Source organism: Crinia signifera, chromosome 11 (genome assembly GCF_055691185.1).
Source record: "Crinia signifera chromosome 11, ASM5569118v1, whole genome shotgun sequence".
Lineage (NCBI taxonomy): Eukaryota > Metazoa > Chordata > Amphibia > Anura > Myobatrachidae > Crinia > Crinia signifera.
Window position 1 is genome coordinate 109,052,450 of NC_139227.1, and position 21,382 is coordinate 109,073,831.

The following is a 21,382-nucleotide window of genomic DNA, read 5'->3' on the forward strand; positions in this document are numbered from 1 at the left end:
CCATGGGTGTTATTTTATAATGATATAAAATGTATATAATGTATAATGATTTGGGATTTTAGGTACTCAGACGTAAAATATTCATCTTTTTCATATGTTGTTTTATGTTATATGTGCTTGTTATGTTACATGTGTTTGTTATGTTACATGTGCTTGTTATTTTATGTGTTTGTTATGTTATATGTGCTTGTTATGTTATATGTGTTTGTTATATGTGCTTGTTATGTTATATGTGTTTGTTGTTATATGTGCTTGTTATTTTATATGTGTTTGTTATGTTATATGTGCTTGTTATGTTATATGTGTTTGTTATGTTACATGTGTTTGTTATGTTATATGTGCTTGTTATTTTATATGTGTTTGTTATGTTATATGTGCTTGTTATGTTATATGTGTTTGTTATGCTATATGTGCTTGTTATGTTATATGTGCTTGTTATGTTATATGTTTTTGTTATGTTATATGTGTTTGTTATGTTATATGTGCTTGTTATGTTATATGTGCTTGTTATGTTATATGTGTTTGTTATGCTATATGTGCTTGTTATGTTATATGTGCTTGTTATGTTATATGTGCTTGTTATGTTATATGTGTTTGTTATGTTATATGTGCTTGTTATGTTATATGTGCTTGTTATGTTATATGTGCTTGTTATGTTATATGTGTTTGTTATGTTATATGTGCTTGTTATGTTATATGTGCTTGTTATGTTATATGTGTTTGTTATGTTATATGTGCTTGTTATGTTATATGTGCTTGTTATGTTATATGTGTTTGTTATATGTGCTTGTTATGTTATATGTGTTTGTTATGTTATATGTGCTTGTTATGTTATATGTGTTTGTTATGTTATATGTGCTTGTTATGTTTTATGTGCTTGTTATGTTATATGTGTTTGTTATATGTGCTTGTTATGTTATATGTGTTTGTTATGTTATATGTGCTTGTTATGTTATATGTGTTTGTTATGCTATATGTGCTTGTTATGTTATATGTGCTTGTTATGTTATATGTGCTTGTTATGTTATATGTGTTTGTTATATGTGCTTGTTATGTTATATGTGTTTGTTATGTTATATGTGCTTGTTATGTTATATGTGTTTGTTATGTTATATGTGCATGTTATTTTATATGTGCTTGTTATATGTGCTTGTTATGTTATATGTGTTTGTTATGTTATATGTGCTTGTTATGTTATATGTGCTTGTTATGTTATATGTGCTTGTTATGTTATATGTGCTGATACCATTTCTCGTCCATATATGAAGGAGGAGAGGTTTGCTCAGTGGGGTTTATTTACTAAGAGGAAAGTTCTATAGAAGATTGGATGTTGCCCATAGAAACCAATCATATCCATATATCCATATATATCCATATAGTCCATATCTGTTGGAACAGCCATAAATAGCAGGTCAGCATATTAGTCAAGCTGTATACTCTGCTTGCTACTATGTATCCAGTCTAGAACAATGAGTCCTGACAAAGGTTCCTGCGGAGGATCGAAACGTTGCCTAAAGATAATGTCCTAATATTGAATTCTGGAATAAGTAATTTTTTATTTTTTGCACATTCTCAGTGACGGTGAGTGCCTGCTTAACCTACAACGCTATAGTGGGGACGGATATATCCTGTTCCCTTCTATGTTGGACTGAGTGCGGTTCTGCTTATATATATATATATATATATATATATATATATATATATATAATATCTATATATATATATATGTCTAGTGTCTGTGCGGCTCCAAAGTAGAGATGTGCGGGCTCGGATTCCTCAGATCCGAGCCAGCACGGACGTCATCAATCCGGGCCCGGATACGAGCAGCGCTCGGCGCTTCCCGCCTTACTAGAATCCGGGCGCACGGGCAAAACGTCATCGCCCGGCGTCGGATTCTCGCGAGATCACGGAACCCTTAAATTCCGCAACCTCGCGCCGCCATCTTCACTCCAATCTCGGAGAAGGGTAGGGAAGGGTGTGCTGCTGCTGTGTGTGGTCTCTGCTGGGGCCCCTGCTGCTGTGTACTGTGTCTCTGCTCAGTGATCAAGACATCACCATTGCAAGGATGACTGGTGCTGTGTTCTGTCTCTCCTTTGTGCTGGGGCCTGCCTCTGCTGAGTTTGCTCCTGTATAGTCAGTCACAGTGTGATAGTCCACTGGTGCTGCTAGTGCCACTGCCTGCCCTGCACTGCCTAGTGTCTGCTGCAGTCTGCTCTCTGCTGTTGCCACTGGCTAGTGCCTACCAGTACCTATTGCAGTATATAATTCCAGTGTGCTGTTGCCCCTGGCTATCAGTACCTATCACAGTATATAATTCCAGTTTGCTGTTGCCACTGGCAGTGGCTACCAGTATTTTATTTATTGCAGTATATAATTCTAGTCTGCTGTTGCCACTGGCTACCAGTATTTATCGCAGTATATAATTCCAGTCTGCTGTTGCCGCTGGCTACCAGTATTATTTATCACAGTATATAAAAATCCAGTCTGCTGTTTCCACTGGCTACCAGTATTTATCGCAGTATTTAATTCCAGTCTGCTGTTGCCGCTGGCTACCAGTATTATTTATCACAGTATATAAAAATCCAGTCTGCTGTTTCCACTGGCTACCAGTATTTATCGCAGTATATAATTCCAGTCTGTTGCCACTGGCTACCAGTATTTATTGCAGTATATAATTCCAATCTGCTGTTTCCACTGGCTACCAGTACTATCAGTCCAGGGGTGCCCACATGTGTGCTGTATCATCTAGGGGTGCCCACATGTGTGCTGTATTTGTCCAGGGGTGCCCCCATGTGTCCTGTATCAGTCCTGGGGTGCCCGCATGTGTGCCGTATAATTCCAGGGGTGCCCCATGTGTCCCATATCAGACATGGGGAGCTGCCCTTTTTTTTTATGAAAATAAAATTAAGGTGCTTTTTTTTCTTTTACTGCAAGGGCTGTTAAATGCGCTGTAGTCCAGGGGTGAGCCAAGAGTGCTGTATAATTCATGGGGTGTTGCTAAGTAAGGTGTGCTGCTCTTTTTTATAATTAAAATAATACACATTTTTATTTTTACTGCAGGAATTTGTCTGCTGTATAATTCCATGCCTGCCGCCATGTGTGCCGTAACAGTCCAGGGGTGCCACCATCTGTGCCGTATAATTCCATGTGTGCTGTATCAGGTCAGGGGTGCCACCATCTGTGCCGTATAATTCCTGGGGTAAGCCAAGTCTGCCGTATAATTCATGGGGTGCTGCCAAGTGTGCTGTATTAGTCCAGGGGTGATGCTAAGCGTGCCATATCAGTCCAGGGGTGATGCTAGGTGTGCCGTATCAGACTAGAGGGGATGCTAAGTGTGCCATATCAGTCCAGGGGTGATGCTAAATGTGCCGTATCAGTCCAGGGGTGATGCTACCTGTGCCATATCAGTACAGGGGTGATGCTAGGTGTGCCGTATCAGACTAGGGGGATGCTAAGTGTGCCATATCAGTCCAGGGGTGATGCTAGGTGTGCCGTATCAGACTAGAGGGGATGCTAAGTGTGCCATATCAGTCCAGGGGTGATGCTAAATGTGCCGTATCAGTCCAGGGGTGATGCTACCTGTGCCATATCAGTCCAGGGGTGATGCTAGGTGTGCCGTATCAGACTAGGGGGATGCTAAGTGTGCCATATCAGTCCAGGGGTGATGCTAAATGTGCCGTATCAGTCCAGGGGTGATGCTACCTGTGCCATATCAGTCCAGGGGTAATTCTAGGTGTGCAGTATCAGCCTAGAGGGGATGCTAAGTGTGCCATATCAGTCTAGTGTTTGTGCCGCACACTTGTGTGGCTTATCATAGTTATCCAGCTACCTCGGTGCAACCTTTTGCCCTAAAAACAATATTGTAAGGTGTGAACTGTTCAGAATAGACTGTAAATGAGTGGAAATGAATGTTATTAAGGTTAATATAGCGTAGGAGCAAAAAAAAATAATAATAATTCTGCGATTTTAGCAGTTTTTATGCTTTTTTAACAAAAAAATCAGAACCCAAAACCCAAGAAATCCAAACACAAAACACTTAGGAGGTGTTTTGACAAAACCCATTAGAACCCAAAACCTCAAGGTAATCAGAACCCAAAACCCAAAACCCAAAACCCGAAAAGTGGCCGATGCACATCTCTACTCCAAAGCACTGCCATCTGTTGGCAGCAAGTAAAACTACTGTGCATCTACTAGCTTCCGAAGCATTGACTTTGAGCGGGCTTACTAGTACAGTATATATAGTAGTGTTACAGTATATATATATATATATATATATATATATATTACATTGTTACTATCGATGTATACATATACTAGTTCTGCAGCTACATAAACAAAGCAAAATGCAACCTAGATAAAGAGCTGTAAATGTTGGAGACAGCTGATAAAAGGTTGACTTTGAAGATAAGTACAGCCAGCCAGTATCGGGAAATAACAACACCACATATACAGTAATTGAGATGAATGCACAATAGATAGCTCACAACTGTAAAACAATTTATGTTCTAAAGAAATGTGTTTCTTCAATCTATGTGTGACATAATCTGCTTTATTACATGTAAGACAGTAATCACAGAAGTCCTTCCCAGTCATAGAAACCTAAACTTTTTCCAATCATTGTAGAAGAAAGGCCATTAACGAATTGTATGAACATTCAAAGAAGATTGCTTTAATACATGGGTGGACCATGCTTAATATCACACCCCTCAGTGGACATCTTGCAAATGTATCCCACAATTACAGAGTGGCCAGGCTGCACAATGGAGTACCATTGAATTTTCCATTTTAGGTGTACACTTTCTAAGTTCTATTGAAGATGGGATGTTGCCCATAGACCAACCAATCAGATGTGACTTATTATACCTTCTAAAAGATAGAAGTAGAATCTGATTGGTTGCTAGTGGCAACATCCCATCTTCAATGGAACTCCCATCTTAGTAAATTTACCCCTTAGACACCTTTTTTATTTTAATGAGCAGTAAAAAACCTTAAATATTTATCCAATAAAAACAAATGATACTACCGGTCGGGTACTCCCTTATCCGAGTATTCCAAAAACCGTAATATCCAGAAAACCGTGGTTTCTCCGAATATTTTAGACTCTCCCTCCCCAGCCTAATTTTTTCATACTTACCTCGTCCCCCGATGTCCACGGCGCCTCCAGGATCCTCCTCAGCACCATCTCCAGTCCCAGGGATGCATTGTGCATCCCTGGGACCAGAGTTGCCACGGACAGTGGCGTAACTATGAATTGGGCGCCCCCCCGCCGTTATTGGGTGGCGCCCCCCGTCGCACCCCCCACCTGCAGCCTTATCTGTCTTGCTGGTCCCATCCCGGCTCCCTTGCTGGCTTCATTCTTCTGCTAGTGAGACGGACCAACACAAAATGTCCACCCCCATACAGCAGACAGTTTCTGAGAACTGTCTGCTATATGGGGCGGACATTTTATTGTGGTCCGTCTCACTAGCAAAAGAATGAAGCCAGCAAGGGAGCCAGGAAGGGACCAGCAAGACAGGTAAGGCTGCGGGCGGCAGATTGGCGGGCGGCAGATGGGCGGCAGATGGGTGGACGGGAGGGGGCTAACTATAGCACCACAGCCCCCCGGCGCCCACACATGCATAGCGCCCCCCCGCGGCCGCGGGGGCTGCGGTGCTATAGTTATGCCTCTGGCCATGGAAGAGGATCCCGGAGGCCGCCTTGGACGCCGGAGGACACCGTGGACATCGGGGGACCATCAAGGCACCACCAGGGGACCAGGTAAGTATGAAGAAAAAATTCTAAAATTCAAAAAAATCCCTTATCCAAAATGCTTGTGGTCCCGAGCATTTAGGATAAGGGATACTCTCTCTGTACTAAGATTCATTTAGACAGTCCAGAGACCATTATATATTTTACTCAGGGACAATTGCATAAAATGAAAAAGAAACTGGTAAGAACAATCACTTGATCTAAATGTAAAAGTGTTCATTAGAGATGACTTGTGCAGGTGAACAAGGCAATGTTACCACCACTGCACATTAGGGCACAACTGTCCTCATACGGTGGTGGCAGCATGCTTAGTAGTTTATGTTAATGCAGGATTCCACTTGTATATAGTATATGCATGTGGAAGCCGTTACTGCACACTTTTCTTATGCTCGCAGTCATCAACGATAGGTTCAGGACTATATTATCATCATCATAGTGGGTACAAAAGATCTGTCTAAAGCAGACATCTTCTGTACACTAGCGGGACTTTAACATCTTATTATCACCAATAAATGTGTCCAACTTCTAATCTTTTATCAATAAGTGCACAAATTTATGATATTTTTAACACTGTGGGCGGTATTCAATGTGAATACTGGCGACGTGCAGCGAATCCTGTTTACCACTGCTCGCTGCGTTCCGGAGCCTCGCCGGCTCCGGTATTCAACGAGTCAGGGGCTCGCTGCCCCTGACTGGCGAATTTGAGCTCCTGCGGCGGACGCCGGAGGATGGTGGCAGGAGATGGAAGTCTCCCTGCCTGCCCCAGAATGTTTGTGGGGGGGAGGTGGGCTCCCCGGGAGCCAGGCAGCACAGGCTGCCCCCCGGGGGTGCCAGCAGGGGACCGGGTATATTCACTACACCCGATCATGCATATGTAATGATCGGGTGAAGTGAATATATGAATATCTAATGAGCGGCTCGGCTCCGGCCCCCTGCTGGCTGGTCTGTGTATAAAAAAAAAAATTTAATTAAATATATATTCATGTGCTTACAGCATATGAATAAAAATAGCATGCCCCTCCTCAGAATAAAATTCCAGATTTTTTTACACCAATTGTAAAAAACAAAACACTTCATTTTAAAAGTTCACATTCCACTTCACCATAAAAAGATAGCGATTGCTACTCGGTGAATCATGGCGAAAAAAACCTTGAAATGTATTCGCCATCTGGTCATTGAATAGGGTGATTCACCGTTTTAGTCAGAAATTCGCCTTACAGCACAAAATCGCCATAAAAACCTGGCGAATCAGCCTCATTGAACACTGCCCTGTATGTGAATGTATGTTTTTTATGAATACATTTACAAGTACTACACCCAACTGATCCATTTACAATTAATTATTAGCGCTCCACCTTTTCTAGTATATATGTGACCTTGATTTTTGGGAACTGACCATTCCCTTGTGTGATCAACTTGACAAAGCACCTCTGTGGGCACCCGGTTTACCTTGGTAAAGTGCTTGACCCATTTTCCACCAAACTTCCAGTTATTTATATAGCGCACACATATTCCGCAGCGCTGTACAGAGAATATTTGAACATTCAAATCAGTCTCTGCCCCAGTGGAGCTTACAATCTATTTTCCGTACCACAAGTATAAACCCACGTAAGCACAGGGAGACTGTACAAATTACACACAGTTAGGTCCACGGTGGGAATCAAACCCATTACCTCCGGAAGACAGTAATGCTAACCAATTATATCAGCTGCCAGAGACCAGGAGGAACCAATCAGTAGCTTTTTTTAAATTCCTGGGTCGAAAATCTTGGGTAAGAGAATTTTCCTCTGCAGCTCACCCAGGAAAGACCCGCTAAATACACTGCGTGTGTTGTATGTTAAATGTAATGTATGTAATTTTTATATATAAAAAGAAAATAATGATTGTCGAATAAAAAAAAAATACCCTGCGTGTGACCAGGGTCAAAATCCCAGGTCACTCTACCCGGGATTTTCTACTTGTAGACGTTTCCACTGACAAAAATCCTAGGTACGTACACTAGGTGCGCATTCATGTGGAAAAAACTTGGATTTTTATCTCAGTGGGTATGAGAGGTGCATGACCTCCATAGGCAACAACCTGCTGATGGGTGCAGGGGGGCAGCTACTAAATGTGGGTTAACCAACAAATCCTGCACAGTGTAACTGTCACCACTACCAACGAGGGACATGACCAACAACCCTTGCACAACAGCCCCATTGTGTTAGTTTTTCATAAATTGACTTGATTTAAAGAAAATATTATTCTTCAAACAAATTTTAGCATACTGTTTGGCCCTTATACAGATCTGACCGCAGTACAGATTTGTTCTTAAAATGGTCAAAACCATGTGCACTGCAGGTGGGGCAGATGTAACATATGCAGAGAGAGTTACATTTGGTTTGGGGTGTGTTGAAAGAACTTAAATCTAAATTGCAGTATAAAAATAATGCAGCCGGTATTTACCCTGCACAGAAACAAGATAACTCACACAAATCAAACTCTTTCTGCACATGTTACATCTGCCCCACCTGCAGTGCACATGGTTTTGCCCATTTTGAGAACAAATTTGTACTGCCATCAGATCTGAATAAGGCCCTTTATTTGATATTTTTGAATAATGTACCTTACATTAAACTACATGATACAGAAGAGGTATTTAAAGTGCTTAAGCAGATCAGTTGTTTAATGGTTATGAAAATCAATATAAAAAATACATTTGTCAAGAAAACATTTTTTTTTATTCGGTCAATGCCAAAAACATTTACATGTATGTCAATTAATATTTTACCCACTGGGTGGTATTATATACAACCCAGTGTAGAGAGAGATGAATTTTATTATAGAGCAATTTAGATGTATACAGTATAACATTCAAACCATCTTGTAAAGTTGTGATAGGTGTCAACTAAGGTGAGAGAAGTCACCTTTCATTTTTCTATAATAAATCATTTATTTCATGCTATCACCCGTCCCAATATACTGTCGGGAGTGACCTTCTTATGGTGACTGCCAGATGGCTGTGCCAATGTAACTTACTGATGGCATTTTTTACTTTATGTACATTGTGATACAGTGCCAGCTGGGCAGCCTATAGCCAAAGTCTCCTTTACAAGTAATTAGATCCTACATGCATACAGTACTTGCCTACTTGAAACTTTACCTCTCCGGGAGAAGCCTGGAGAGGCAACACGTCCGGGGGGCAGGGGAAAGGCTGACATAACTTGGCCCCGCCCCCCATGCCGGAAAACTCTGTGATTCACGGGCCACGGAGAGGGGGCGGGGCTTAAATGATGCTAAATGCCACGATTGCTTCATTTAAGCCACGCCCCCTCGCCACAGACCCGCAATTTGTGATAATTTACCCAGCAAGCAATGGGGGGATCAGGGGCTATTAACAGAAAGTGGGAGACTTGCCCACCTTCCCAGGGGGCCGGGAGGCGGGCCCGATTTTCGGGAGGCTCCCGGCCATTCCGGGAGGGTCGGCAAGCCTGCCTACATGCCAGTTGTAGAACCTTCGTTACATGCACATGGGCAGTATGACCGGTGAGTTCCTGAGCGCCCAAACATGTCTGTTTAGCAGCATTACAAGGGGAGTTAGGGCACCTGCAACCTTAATTAAGGCTTTGGTGATTGCTGACTCAATGGATACATATAAAAAATGGTCAGACAAATTTCTGGCAGAAAAAAGTATACAGGGTTATAACCATATTCCACAATGTACTATAGTGAAGTCAGCAGTGGCGTAACTATAAATTTTGCTCCCCCCTGCCAAAAAATTTGTGGTGCCCCGGCTCCTCTCCAGCGTGTGACATGATGACGTCACACGCATAACGGAGAAGCTGAAGCAGGAGAGAGGAAGAGAGACCAGCAGACACTGCTGCTTCCCTTGGCTCCGACGCATCCCAGGCCGCCCTAGCACGCCCATCCGCCCGCCCATCCTGTACACAGTAGCCAATAGCTGACTCTGTGTACTGTGTGAATCAGTGGGGGGATTTGTCATCTCTGCCATGACCGCACCCGTGCTGCAGATGACTCGCCTCCGGTGCTCAGTCAGTGGGCAGCGGCAGGCAGCAGCATGTCAGTGCGTCGAGCCGGTGCCGGCGCCCACACAGACCCTGCTGCCACTTGTTCCCCCAAGCGGGGCTGCCTTACAGTAGTTACGCCACTGGTAGTCAGCAGTAAATAGGATAACCATTTTTGATCGTATGGGATCCTGGTTTATAACAAATAGGGAGTAACCACATCCAGGTCATTTACACCGTAAGAGATCTGACAGTATATGGGTTGAACTTGATGGACATATCTTTTTTCAACGTTAACCACTATGTTACTATGTTAATATGCAAAAGCTTAGTGTATACTAATCTTAGCAATGTAAATGCGGGAGGAGGTGCATACTACCCCCTTCCTGCATTTGAGATTGATAAAAACTGCAATGCGATCGCAGTTCTCGAGGAACATCGAGACCATCGGCTGTGATGCTCCTTTAGGACTGCAGCCCGGGTAAATCTGACCTTACTCAGACTTGCAGTCGCAGGGGGCATTGCAAGGCCAAGACAACTGCGATCGCAATGCAGTCACGGGCCCCATCATGCGCAGAAAGTGGGGGGACATGTCCCTATTTCCCTGAACAATGGTTGTCCCCTCCCCCCATCCCTCCCTGCTAATGCCTCTGCATGCCAATCGTGGATCTCTGGGGTGGATGGCTTACACCATTCAATATAAATTAGCCCTTACAGTATGTTTCATTTTTACTACATTTCTTTCTTTTGTGAATCATCTAAATTGTCAACTATTACAGAATAGTTAAACTGTAAAACACTTCTAAATCTATAATACACATAAATCATAAAGTGTATGATTTACTAGTTATGATCCGACAGCTGTAAACATATAAGTCTGTAAGAACTGTAACTAATATCTATAAATAACAAATCGGTTTAGTATGAATGCCAAACACATGAGCCATAAAGAGATATTTTGCGTTAAGATGAATTGTAAATATGGTTCTGGATTAAAAGATCTACAGCGGCCACATAGACAGTCAACAGGTCAACATCAAAAGGTCAACTTTCAACTAAAATGTTGACATGAGTTTTGATTGGTGTTAGTGTTGATATCTGAGCCATGGACCACCACTTAGTGCAGCGTGTACCCTTGTAGCGTGGTGGCCTCTTCTTACCATGTGGTCTCTGTGCTGGGAGCACAGTCTGGTAGGTCCCTATCTGCCTGTAGCCCCCCCCCCCCCCCCAAACAGTACAGGGGAGGCCTCCTGCAATTACCCCCTCTAACATTATGGGCTTCTGTTGCCTGGTGGTATTGGCCTCAGATCATCCTCTCCTGCCCCCTCCCCGCTCTGCTCCTCTCCAGGCTCAGTCATGCCTCCACTGGGAGGTGGCTGAGCATCCTGTGACTTGGAGTCTAGGAGCGGCACGTTGTGTACCCCAGTATATTATTAGGAGAAGCAATTCCCCATGTCTGTAGTAATTTCTGTACAGATTATATTCTATACTACAGTATATGGCTGGGGGAGGCACACAATATACATTTATATAACAGGGAGGCACATATTATTTTCCATGGGTGGGGCGGGGGGGCATACTCGTCTAACCTCCTGGAATGCGAGATTCCTGAAAATAAGGTGTCCCTCCCAGCCTCCCCGGAAAGGTGGGAAAGTCCCCCGCTTTCCCTGGAGAAGTTAGTACTGTAGCTCTCAGCACGAGGGTCTGATGATGTCACTGACTTACAGCTTGGCGTGCCGTTCTGTCTTGCAGGAGATACATCGCTGGATTGTTGACTGGTTGACTCCATAGATTCCCAGCCATGTAAATGTCCCTCCAACTGCAATCGTCCAAAAGGTATGTCGTCTTAAAGGATCTACATCAAAACTTCAAAAGTCATGTGTATTAGAAATACAATTATGTATTAATGTATTATAAACAATTTGTAATTATTTCTTTTTCTTTACTCAACAATACAGATTATATACAGTACACACAAGTCAACTGAACACTATGGGAAATGTACTGAACTCTGGGCCTATTTTAAATCTGTTGCTAGGCAGTGTACACTTGTTGCCTAGAGAGCACCAGTATGCTACAGACATGCTATGGGATACTTACTCAGCAATGTCCAGGCGTGATCCATTTATGGCTGTCTGCCATATTTTAGTTGGTCCTCCATTTTGTAGTGTTCCTTCAATGAGAACAGACAAGAATCCAACAACCATCACGACCATCTGAAATGCATCTGTCCACACAACGGCCTTCAGTCCTCCCTAAGTGCGGAGCATGACATGACCATTACTACCAACAGAAGTCAATTTGTAAAGTTGTGCAGAGACAATGGGGCTGGAGTTGTGGGCAAATGTGGAAGCCTGATTTACTACATTATGCTCATAGGGCTAGTGCAGGGCATCTGTATATGGAACATATGCCATCCTTTGATGTACACCACCTACAGCCATAATCATTAGTATATGCACTTTTACCTGCCCCCATAAAGGGTGCAAGAGATCCACTAGAGACAGGCTTTCCTTCCCGTATAACAAATCAAATGGAGCTTTTGATACCCACCCAGGAGCTTTTGATACACGCCCACTACACTCGCTTGGTCCTCCCACAAGACAGAATGGTTCATTGCGCTTTAATTGTTGCAACTAGGGAAGGGTATTTTGACAATCCCAGGATTTGGGATTGAAAAATGCTCATTCCAGGATTTCTGGGATCCAGGGATTGGCCTCCCTAATAAACAACAAATAGGATAGGCATTCACAAAAATGCATCAATTGGCATCTGCGCCTGCATGACAGGCTCATTGTTGCCGCATGATAAGGGATCTGCTCCGCGGGCACGAATTTAGTGCACCAACAGGAATGAGTGGTGGCAATCTGAGTGCCGCTTCATCTGTATATGCTAAGCTTCACCGCTTGTCCCCGTGCACAGAGATCCATCAGCCACAGCCTGATTGGATGTTAAGATTTAATACAGTAATATACAGGTGAGGAATTTATGCTGATAACATCAGTCTTTGCTTATCACCTCGTTTTGTTCGTCTCATAAATAAATACAAATACAAATGCCTTCCAGGTTCTAGAACTAGAAATGGATGAGCGCAGATTTTATACTTACTAATATATACTAACAAGTGGCTTCAGTAGCAACACAGCAATACAGAAACTGATTCGGTAACTTACCAAGGTGCAGTAAAAGGTACAAACAATACCAGTGGCAAATACAGAACCCCATAGATTGAATCCAGTCACTGAAACATAAAGTTAGCAATAGCTGAATACGTGCTAAGGAATACAAACATAAACTGTCATCAGAAATCATGGTTCTACCCCCAATTCTGGCTCGTGCGTAGTACATGCCAATCTGCCAGACTGATCTCTGTAACAGTAAGAGGGCACCAACTTCATCAATCTATATGCAGATAAGAACACTGTATATTATTAGTGCTGGGCACGCTAACGTGTTGATATTGCGTTAATGCACCAGCACTTTAATGCCGGGGGAGGGGGGGGGGCAGGGTGGCTTTGGGGAGCGGCATTGCAAAGGTGCAGAGTCTCTGACAGTATTACAGAGACCCTGCAAAAATGGCCGCCGCCATACAAAAGACACGCTAGAAGTATTCCTGTACCTCTAGTGGCTGTCTCCTTTGCAGCAGCAGCCATCTTTGGAGGGGCTCAGGGACTTTATGCCTCTGCTGCACAAACCACCATAACCAAATTAAAACATGTACCTGCCCCTGGGCAACAAGAATGTAACCCCATATGGCAACAAGCATTCTATCCCCCTTGGCAACAAGCATGTAATCCCCCTGGCAAGGAACATGGAACTCCTGGCAAATGAGCATGGAACCCCCTATGGCAATGAGCGTGCAATCCCCCTTGGCAACAAGCATGTAATCAACCCAGGCAATGAGCATGGAACCGCTGGCAATAAGCATGGAACCCCCTATGGCAATGAGCATGCAATTGCAAAATTGTAATACGATTAATCACAATTCAAAATTTTAATCGTTTAATTAAGCTGGTGTCAGTGACTTACCCTGGTTTAAAGCCAATGCTGGGGCATAAATAACTACTCCAGTATACAGGATCTGTAGAGAGAAATGCCAGACAGTGTATGTATCAGATAGATTGTACAATAAAGTCAGAAAAATTAATAAAATCATCTGAAGGGCAACTGGACCCACAGACTAGGTTTTTCATGAAGAATCCTGGCTCACAATTTTAGATTTTCAGACATTTTGCGTTACCAGGCCCAGGACTACCGATTTAAAAATATATATTTTTCTTGTACAGGTCGGTTATCCCGTATCCGGGCATCCCGTATCCGAATTATTCCCAAAACTGTGGTTTTTTGGAATAATTCAAATTCCCCCCCCCCCCCTAACCCTCTTTTAATACTTACCAAGTCCTCCGGCGTCCATAGCAGGCCTTCAGCATCCTCTCCGGCATCTCCAGCGGTCCCAGGAGTGCTTTGCGCGAGTGCGCGAAGGTGACGTCACCGGCGTGCCTGGGAACTTGCGCAAAGCACTCCTGGGACCGCTGGAGACGCCGGAGACGGTGCTGGTGGCCTGCCGTGGACGCCGGAGGACTCCATGGACGCCGAGGGACCATCGGGTACCCACCAGGGGCAGGTAAGTATGGTTAAAAAAAAAATTATTCCAAAAACCGGAATATTCCCTTATCCGGAATGCTCGTCGTCCCGAGCATTTCGGATAAGGGATACTCAACCTGTAGTAACTAAAAAAAATTGCAGACCTTTAGGGACTTCTACGGCATCCCCAGTGAGGGAGGGAATATTTTTAATATATAAACAAAGCTATAGGACTTTACGGAATAAAATATGAGGATGGATTTAAAGACCTTTATGCAAAAATAAAAGATCCCAAATCGTTGGCCAAATGAAAATATTTTTATTGTTACCTGAAATAAATTCAGTTACAGAAAGCTGAGAATTAATAACATTTATATTATTTGCAGCCTCTACAAATTCTTAAATAAATAAATTAATTAATTAATCAATATTTCTCTAATTACTTCAATTTAAGTCAAAAGGCCGATATGACTTTTTCAGGTTTTTTCCGCCGAATGCTGAAATAGTCAACATGGACACTGACAATAGTCCGGCACACTACCACCACGCCACGGTGGATGGTAGGGTATGAAATACCGCGTCTCGGCACATGTCGTGTCAACAAAAACATGAAAAAAAACATGACCCAATGCTTGTATGGACACTTCGACCCTGTCGACCATAGCAATGTCAACCTATGTCAGGTGTCGACACGAGCCCTGTCGACCTACAGTGGTCCACCCTATGTATAATTTGAACAATTCACAGGGGTAGATGTATCAAACCTTGGAAAGAGAGATATAAATTACCTAGCCAATCATCTCCTAGGTGTCTTTTTTTTAAACCCAGCCTGTAAAATGACAATTAGAAGCTGATTGGCTAATACTTCATTTCTCCCCAATGTTTAACGCATCTCCAATTTGTGACCAATGATAGAATCCAGAAAAGTGGAGTTAAAGCAGGGCCGGCGCCACCACTAGGCAGCTCTAGGCATTTGCCTAGGGCGCCGGCACCTGGAGGGCGGCAGTTCGCCCCTAACCCCCAGCATGGAGGGTTAGCGAACTGTGGTACCTGTGTAAAAACTTGCGTCCCCGGCGTCCCTGCAGTGCTGGTGCGTACAGGGGTGTCCGTGCCGCCGGGGGAACCTGCGGCGCTGTTATTGTGTATAAGCTGGCGGCGGCCGGAGGGGTCCCTGCAGTGAATAGAAAATAACTAGCGCTATGCGCGCGGCGGCGCGGGAAGCGCTAGTTATTTTCTAATCACTGTAGGGACCCCGCCGGCCGCGGCCAGCTTATACACAAAAACAGCGCCGCAGGTTCCCCCGGCGGCACGGACACCCCTGCACGCACCAGCACTCAGCAGGGACACCGGGGACGCAAGTTTTTTACACAGGTACCACCCCCCCTCCCACCGGCACCGGGGCGCCCCCACCCCGACTCGCCTGGGGCGCTCCGGTGCCTTGCACCGGCCCTGAGTTAAAGAATAAGATATGTTATATAACATCAAACTTAAAAGTGATTAAAGGAAAGTTATCCTATAATCTTACCCAGATGAAATGTAATAGGATGAGAGATTTGGTAAGAAATCTCCCCAAATTTTTTTTAAAGCGGCAATCATTTACACTGCAAAATCAAACTGGTTTTCAGTAGCGCACGCAGGGGGGGTTTCTGAGTACCCAGAACCCCCCCAGGAGTCTAAGGGCCTTATGCTGAAAGCTGAGGGTCCCTTCTTTCCATGGGTACAAGAATTTTAAAAATCGGCCCTAGGGAACCGGAGATATCGGACTTTAAAGCAGTGGTCCCCATCCAAGCCTGTTAATTGCTCTTCCCAGTCAGATATTTCAGGTTCTGTATGACTTAGAGTTTTTCTGAGGGAATATTCCAAAAGCTGGGACTCTTCCCCTTTGATGGACACTAGAAGCTTGTCTCTACTGTGCCCAGAACCAGAGATATCAGCCTTCCAGCAGCTGGTTACTGCTCCAGCTCCACACACCTGGTATGTAGTTTTATATTCTCATTGGCAGATTGCTCTGCCTCCTGAACTCTGATCCCCTAGTCCCCAATACCATTTGGTAGGTGGGATTCTCTAGTTTTTAATTCCATTAAAATCTAAGAAATCTATTTCTGGGAACTGGAGATATCTGCAGTCAAGCAAGCTGTCTCCCACCAGATAATTATGAATAATAAGCCCACTCCACTATACACCCCTGCTCTGCATATTAAACATCCTCTACCACCCTGGAAGTTATGTATCAGGGCCCCTTCATTCAGCCCAATGCCCCCTTCTCCCACCATCTGTGCAGTAAAGGGGTAATTAGTGGAAATTACTGATCCAGGCCCTACATGCTGAGTGGTTGATACACTACCCCCTACCACCCAGGGGACATCAAAGCTTCCCCCACCCCTACAGCTGGAGGATCGGTAGGTGCCCCAATACATTGCTATGCCCAGGGGTCTACACTGCTGTTGACACCCATGTATGTATGTATGTATGTATGTATGTATGTATATTATTATTATTATTATTATTATTATTATTATTATTATTTATATACATTTGGTATATCTATAATACTTTAACTGACCCGGCATATACTGGGTCACCTAAATGTCTATCTCCGTGCTTTGCTCCGCCCCTCTGGAAACCCCCTTCTGAAAATCCTGTGTTTGCCACTGGTTTTGCAGTGTAAATGATTGCCGCTTTAAAAAAAAAAATGGCCATTTCTTACCAAATCTCTCACTTTCTCAATCTCTCATTATATGAAATTTTACTCCCTCCCTTTAATGTACTAATGCACATGGGCCTTATTCTGATCGTATCGCTCACCCGCATGTTCGATGATTATGCGCATGTGCGGACGCTTGGTGCAAGCAGACACGGCAAACTGCTTGTTCGCCATCCCATTTGCACCTAACAGTGTGGACTGCGGGCGTGGGGTGGGCATTCCCATGAAAATGCTGGGTGTTCCCACGTAAATGCGCTCGTGACGTAGGTGCGGGCGGCTGGCAGCTGACATCAGTGGATGCCCGCCCGCTTCCCGTACAGAGTGGTGTCTAACATCTGTGAGTATCTTCCAGACATTCCCTGACCATCACATGATTAGGTCCCGCACCCAAGGCTGTGAATTAATGTTTATGATAAGCATCAATCTGCAGCCGTGCAGGGGAACTCGGCGAGCGAGAGGGGGCGGGCGGCAAATTTTGCAGCATTGCGTGTGGACAAGAATAAGGTTCTATGTGTATCGGGTATAAGTGACAGAGTCCAAGTTTGACTGACGTCGGCCAAGAATGGCCGTAATTCTAAAGAGGAAATCATTCACAAGGCAAAACCAGGTTAATTTTGTCTTGTAAAGGATTGCTACTCTAAGCCGACAATCTCAGCCGACATTCTCAGCCGACATTCTCAGCCGACATCTCACAGACTATGAGGACAGAGGTTGAGAACAGCTGTTCTTAAAAGTGCTAAATAAATAAGAACTAGATTCTGATTGGTTGCCCATAGCATAACTCCCATCTTAGTAATAAGCCCAGTGCACGGTGCCACACTTAGGGAACAGGCGAGGAGGAAACAGCGAGTGAAGGGGAGCGTGTTGAATACTGGGGGCGAGCTAGCGGCACTTCTCGCCGTCGATACCTCGCTGTCAAGGGCATTGAATACCCCACTTCAGTGGCGGTTTTTACCTATGGGCTGCAGCCCCCCCCCCCCCCCCAGGTAAAATCTGCCACTGTCTCTGACTAAGTGAAGCCAGATGCAGTCTGTGAGACTGCAATGGCTTCACTGTGACTGGCAGTGACTTTCTATTGGAAGTCCGACCTGCCAGTCACCAAGGCAGTCCCTTTGGTAGTTGTTCCCTCCCTCCAGGATATGTCTACATGGGCTGCTGAGTGACAGCCCATAAAAAAACGTGTTCCACTCATGCGCAGTACGAGGACGGTACCTGGACCCAGGACAGTGAATATGCCTCTGGCATACCGCCCAACTTTATGAATACTAGAAGAGGGACACTCGCATGGTGAAGCCGCGCGAGCGTCCGGAAAGGGGGCGTGGTATATGTAAATGAGGGAGCAGCTTATGCAAATTATGTCACGCCCCATTTTCGTCCGCGAATAGATGCTGTGCATCTATTCTGTCAGATTGGGGTGGGGACTCCCAACTGCCCCCCCCCCCCCCCCCCCTCAGCGGGACACTGCCGGCCGCAGGAGGGAAGCGGGAACGTCCCCAAAAATCGGGACGTTCCCGTGTTTAGCGGGACAGTTGGGAGGTATGCCCTGGGGACTGCTGCACAAGCAGACCATAGAGATTGGGGGGCAGTGCATGCGCAGTACCAAAGAACATGCGCATGCTCTGGCCCCATGGTGAGGATCAGGACAGGATGGCTGGGACCAGGATTGGCAGTTTAGGGGACCACGAGCACAGCAGCGGAGGGGAGGGACCGCATCGCAGCAGCGCCACTCCTCCGCAGAAGTAAAAGTCTCCACTGCCCCTCTTTATCTCTCTCCAAGGTTTTGTAAATAGAAACCATTATTTGCAACTTATATAAAACTTTTGTATTAACCTCCCGTTCCTTTCTGATGTACCAATGTAGCTCTCTAGCCTTTTACTTATCATCAAGTATAGACACGTTCATGTATTAAGGTCCTTACCGTTTGCACAATGTACATAATTGTGGCAGCATACCGGACGGACCTGCTAAATCGGAGCTCTAGGTACTGTAAGATACAAGAGAAATACAATTATTTTAGTCATAATTGTGGCAGCATACCGGACGGACCTGCTAAATCGGAGCTCTAGGTACTGTAAGATACAAGAGAAATACAATTATTTTAGTTGTTTAGAAAGCACCAAAGATTATAAAGTATCACCGAATGTTTTGTATAATTTTTTTTTTTTGCTCATTCATGTATTGTTAGGCGTTGTGGAACCTTTGTGGTGCCATATAAATAAACAATTAAAAAATGTATTGCGCATGTGCACACCCCAATAGAGAACTGTGTGAGTTACACTCACGGGGCCGTTTGCTGCAGGGAGGGAGGGCCGGGGATAGGCATAGAGCCCATAAAATGCCCCATCTTTGTCCCAGCATTCGTAAATAAAAGTCAGTTTAGACTATTCTTTTATTTGTGAAGGCAGGAGAAATCATTCGATGGTTGGTGACTATCGAATGATTTCTCTTGCTAGCGGCTGTATGTACGAGAACACATCGCCTCGCATGTTACTGAAGATATTCGAGGCGGGGTGGGGGATGGTGGGCTTACAGCCAGGCGGCCGAGCACATATTCGCACATGCACCAACCCAACCATTCTTCCCGTTATGAATGGGTCAGAATTGTGCCCTTTGTTCAGCGTCATTTGCCTCCACTGGTCAGTGACTGACCACTAGAACACGCAAATAATTTGCATCCCACCCATGACTTCTGTAAGTAAACTCACATTGTCTCAGCACATGTAAAGAGATAGTCCATCATGCATGTGTTACAGATGGAGTCGGCTTTAACTTTGCCGGGGCTGGCGATTCTAGCACCATGGGGGTCCCCACCGCCTCCCCTGCCGGTCCATCTTGCCGCCCCTCCCCCCGAACTGGGCAGCGTCTCCCTGAAGCGGAGATGGGCAGTGATACTGGGATGCGCGTGCACAAGAGACACATGCGCGTCCCAGTCCCTTTCATCCTGCGCTCACCAGTGAAAGGAATCTGGCGGGCGCCGGGCAAAGATGTAGCATGCTACATCTGTATGTATTTGTTGTGGTCATGTCAGTGAAGTGTTTATGTACGTAATGATCAACCACTGAATTGAAGGCCACAATGGCCTGGACCTGAAAATGATCAATGACCTGTTGTGAGAAGTACAAGAGCTCTCACCAGTGCGGCGTAGGTGTGATCAGTGCCATGTGGGTGTGGCAAGTGCTGTGTGTGTGGCCAGTGCCATGTAGGCATGCACACAGCAAAGGCCCCCATACACTCGTTCGATTTGGGCCCTTTTCACCTGATTTTGGTGCATCGGGCTGAGAAACCTTGTGAAAGTATCAAATTGCCCGTGTTTCACCAATGATATCATTCCGATGCCCATAGAGCACATCCATTCAAAGCCAGAGATCGGCCATGGCTGCCATTACCAGTTTTCTCATCCCGTAGCCATGACTGCGATACATCTTATGCAAAAGGCCTGTATATGGTGTATCGTATGCGATCCTGCCCCAGAGAACCTGCCGAGGAATTCAACGGAAATCAACTTTAAGCCTCCAAGAATTTGTACCAGTAGCACCAGTATCCGAAATATGTAAAAATATAAAAATATAAAAATGGCATCATTTGGCGAAGAATTTAGAAATACAATTGTGTTGCTCATGATTTCTGACTGTGGCCATCTACTGTCCGGTTATCATCATGCTGTCCTCGTGATGGGCCTATTATTATGTGAATGTCTGAAGCTGTAGTGCCATACGCTCCATTGCTAATCTGGCCCTTTCAAATGTTCCCTTAGGGTGCCATACTTGGATGGATAAACTGCAGCCATGGTCCTTTAACAGCATTGTAGGCCCGGGACAAAGCAATGCACTGGGGCCCATACCAGCCCATTGTGTGAATAAATGTAAATAATAACTTACTCACCTATAGTCCTGCATTATCTCTCCAAATGCTTCCATACCAGCCATCCACCAATCAGCATTCTAATAGGCATTCACTGTCTGGTTGCAGGTTTGGAGGCAGGTGTAGACTGCTGCATGGTCACTCTGTGTTATTCACAATCAGAGCAGTCGGAGAGTATCCTCTGCTCAAAGGCTCCCAGAATCTAGGGCACCTGTGCAGCTGCCCAGTGAACCAATACTTTAAAATGGCCCTGACTGCCGCTGGTGCAAGTTTTGACCAATGGTGATTAGAAAAGTTACAATTCTAGTAATTTCACCTTCGGAAACATGTGTGGTATGCCGCTCAGTCAGGATTCCAACGGCCATAAGTCTGACATCGGAATCACGACGGCCAGTTCTCTGACAGGGGGGCGAGCTTTATGAAGCCTCTCCCAATGCCCACTGTGCTTGCCATGCTGCGGGGACAATGGCTCGCTGCACAC

General features: G+C 44.8%; 1 protein-coding gene across 1 annotated transcript in view; it reads right to left on the minus strand.

The window, feature by feature from the left end:
* The window catches only part of SLC5A12 (solute carrier family 5 member 12), a 57,062-nt gene that overhangs the window by 21,514 nt on the left and 14,166 nt on the right, over nucleotides 1–21,382 (minus strand). Inside the window, exons 3-7 of the mRNA XM_083165435.1 lie at nucleotides 18,959–19,024; nucleotides 13,782–13,833; nucleotides 12,926–12,993; nucleotides 11,853–12,007; nucleotides 11,478–11,618 (exon numbers count right to left, since the gene is read on the minus strand). Of these exons, the coding sequence (XP_083021561.1) occupies nucleotides 11,478–11,618; nucleotides 11,853–12,007; nucleotides 12,926–12,993; nucleotides 13,782–13,833; nucleotides 18,959–19,024 (482 nt within the window). The remainder of the gene's footprint in view (nucleotides 1–11,477; nucleotides 11,619–11,852; nucleotides 12,008–12,925; nucleotides 12,994–13,781; nucleotides 13,834–18,958; nucleotides 19,025–21,382) is intronic.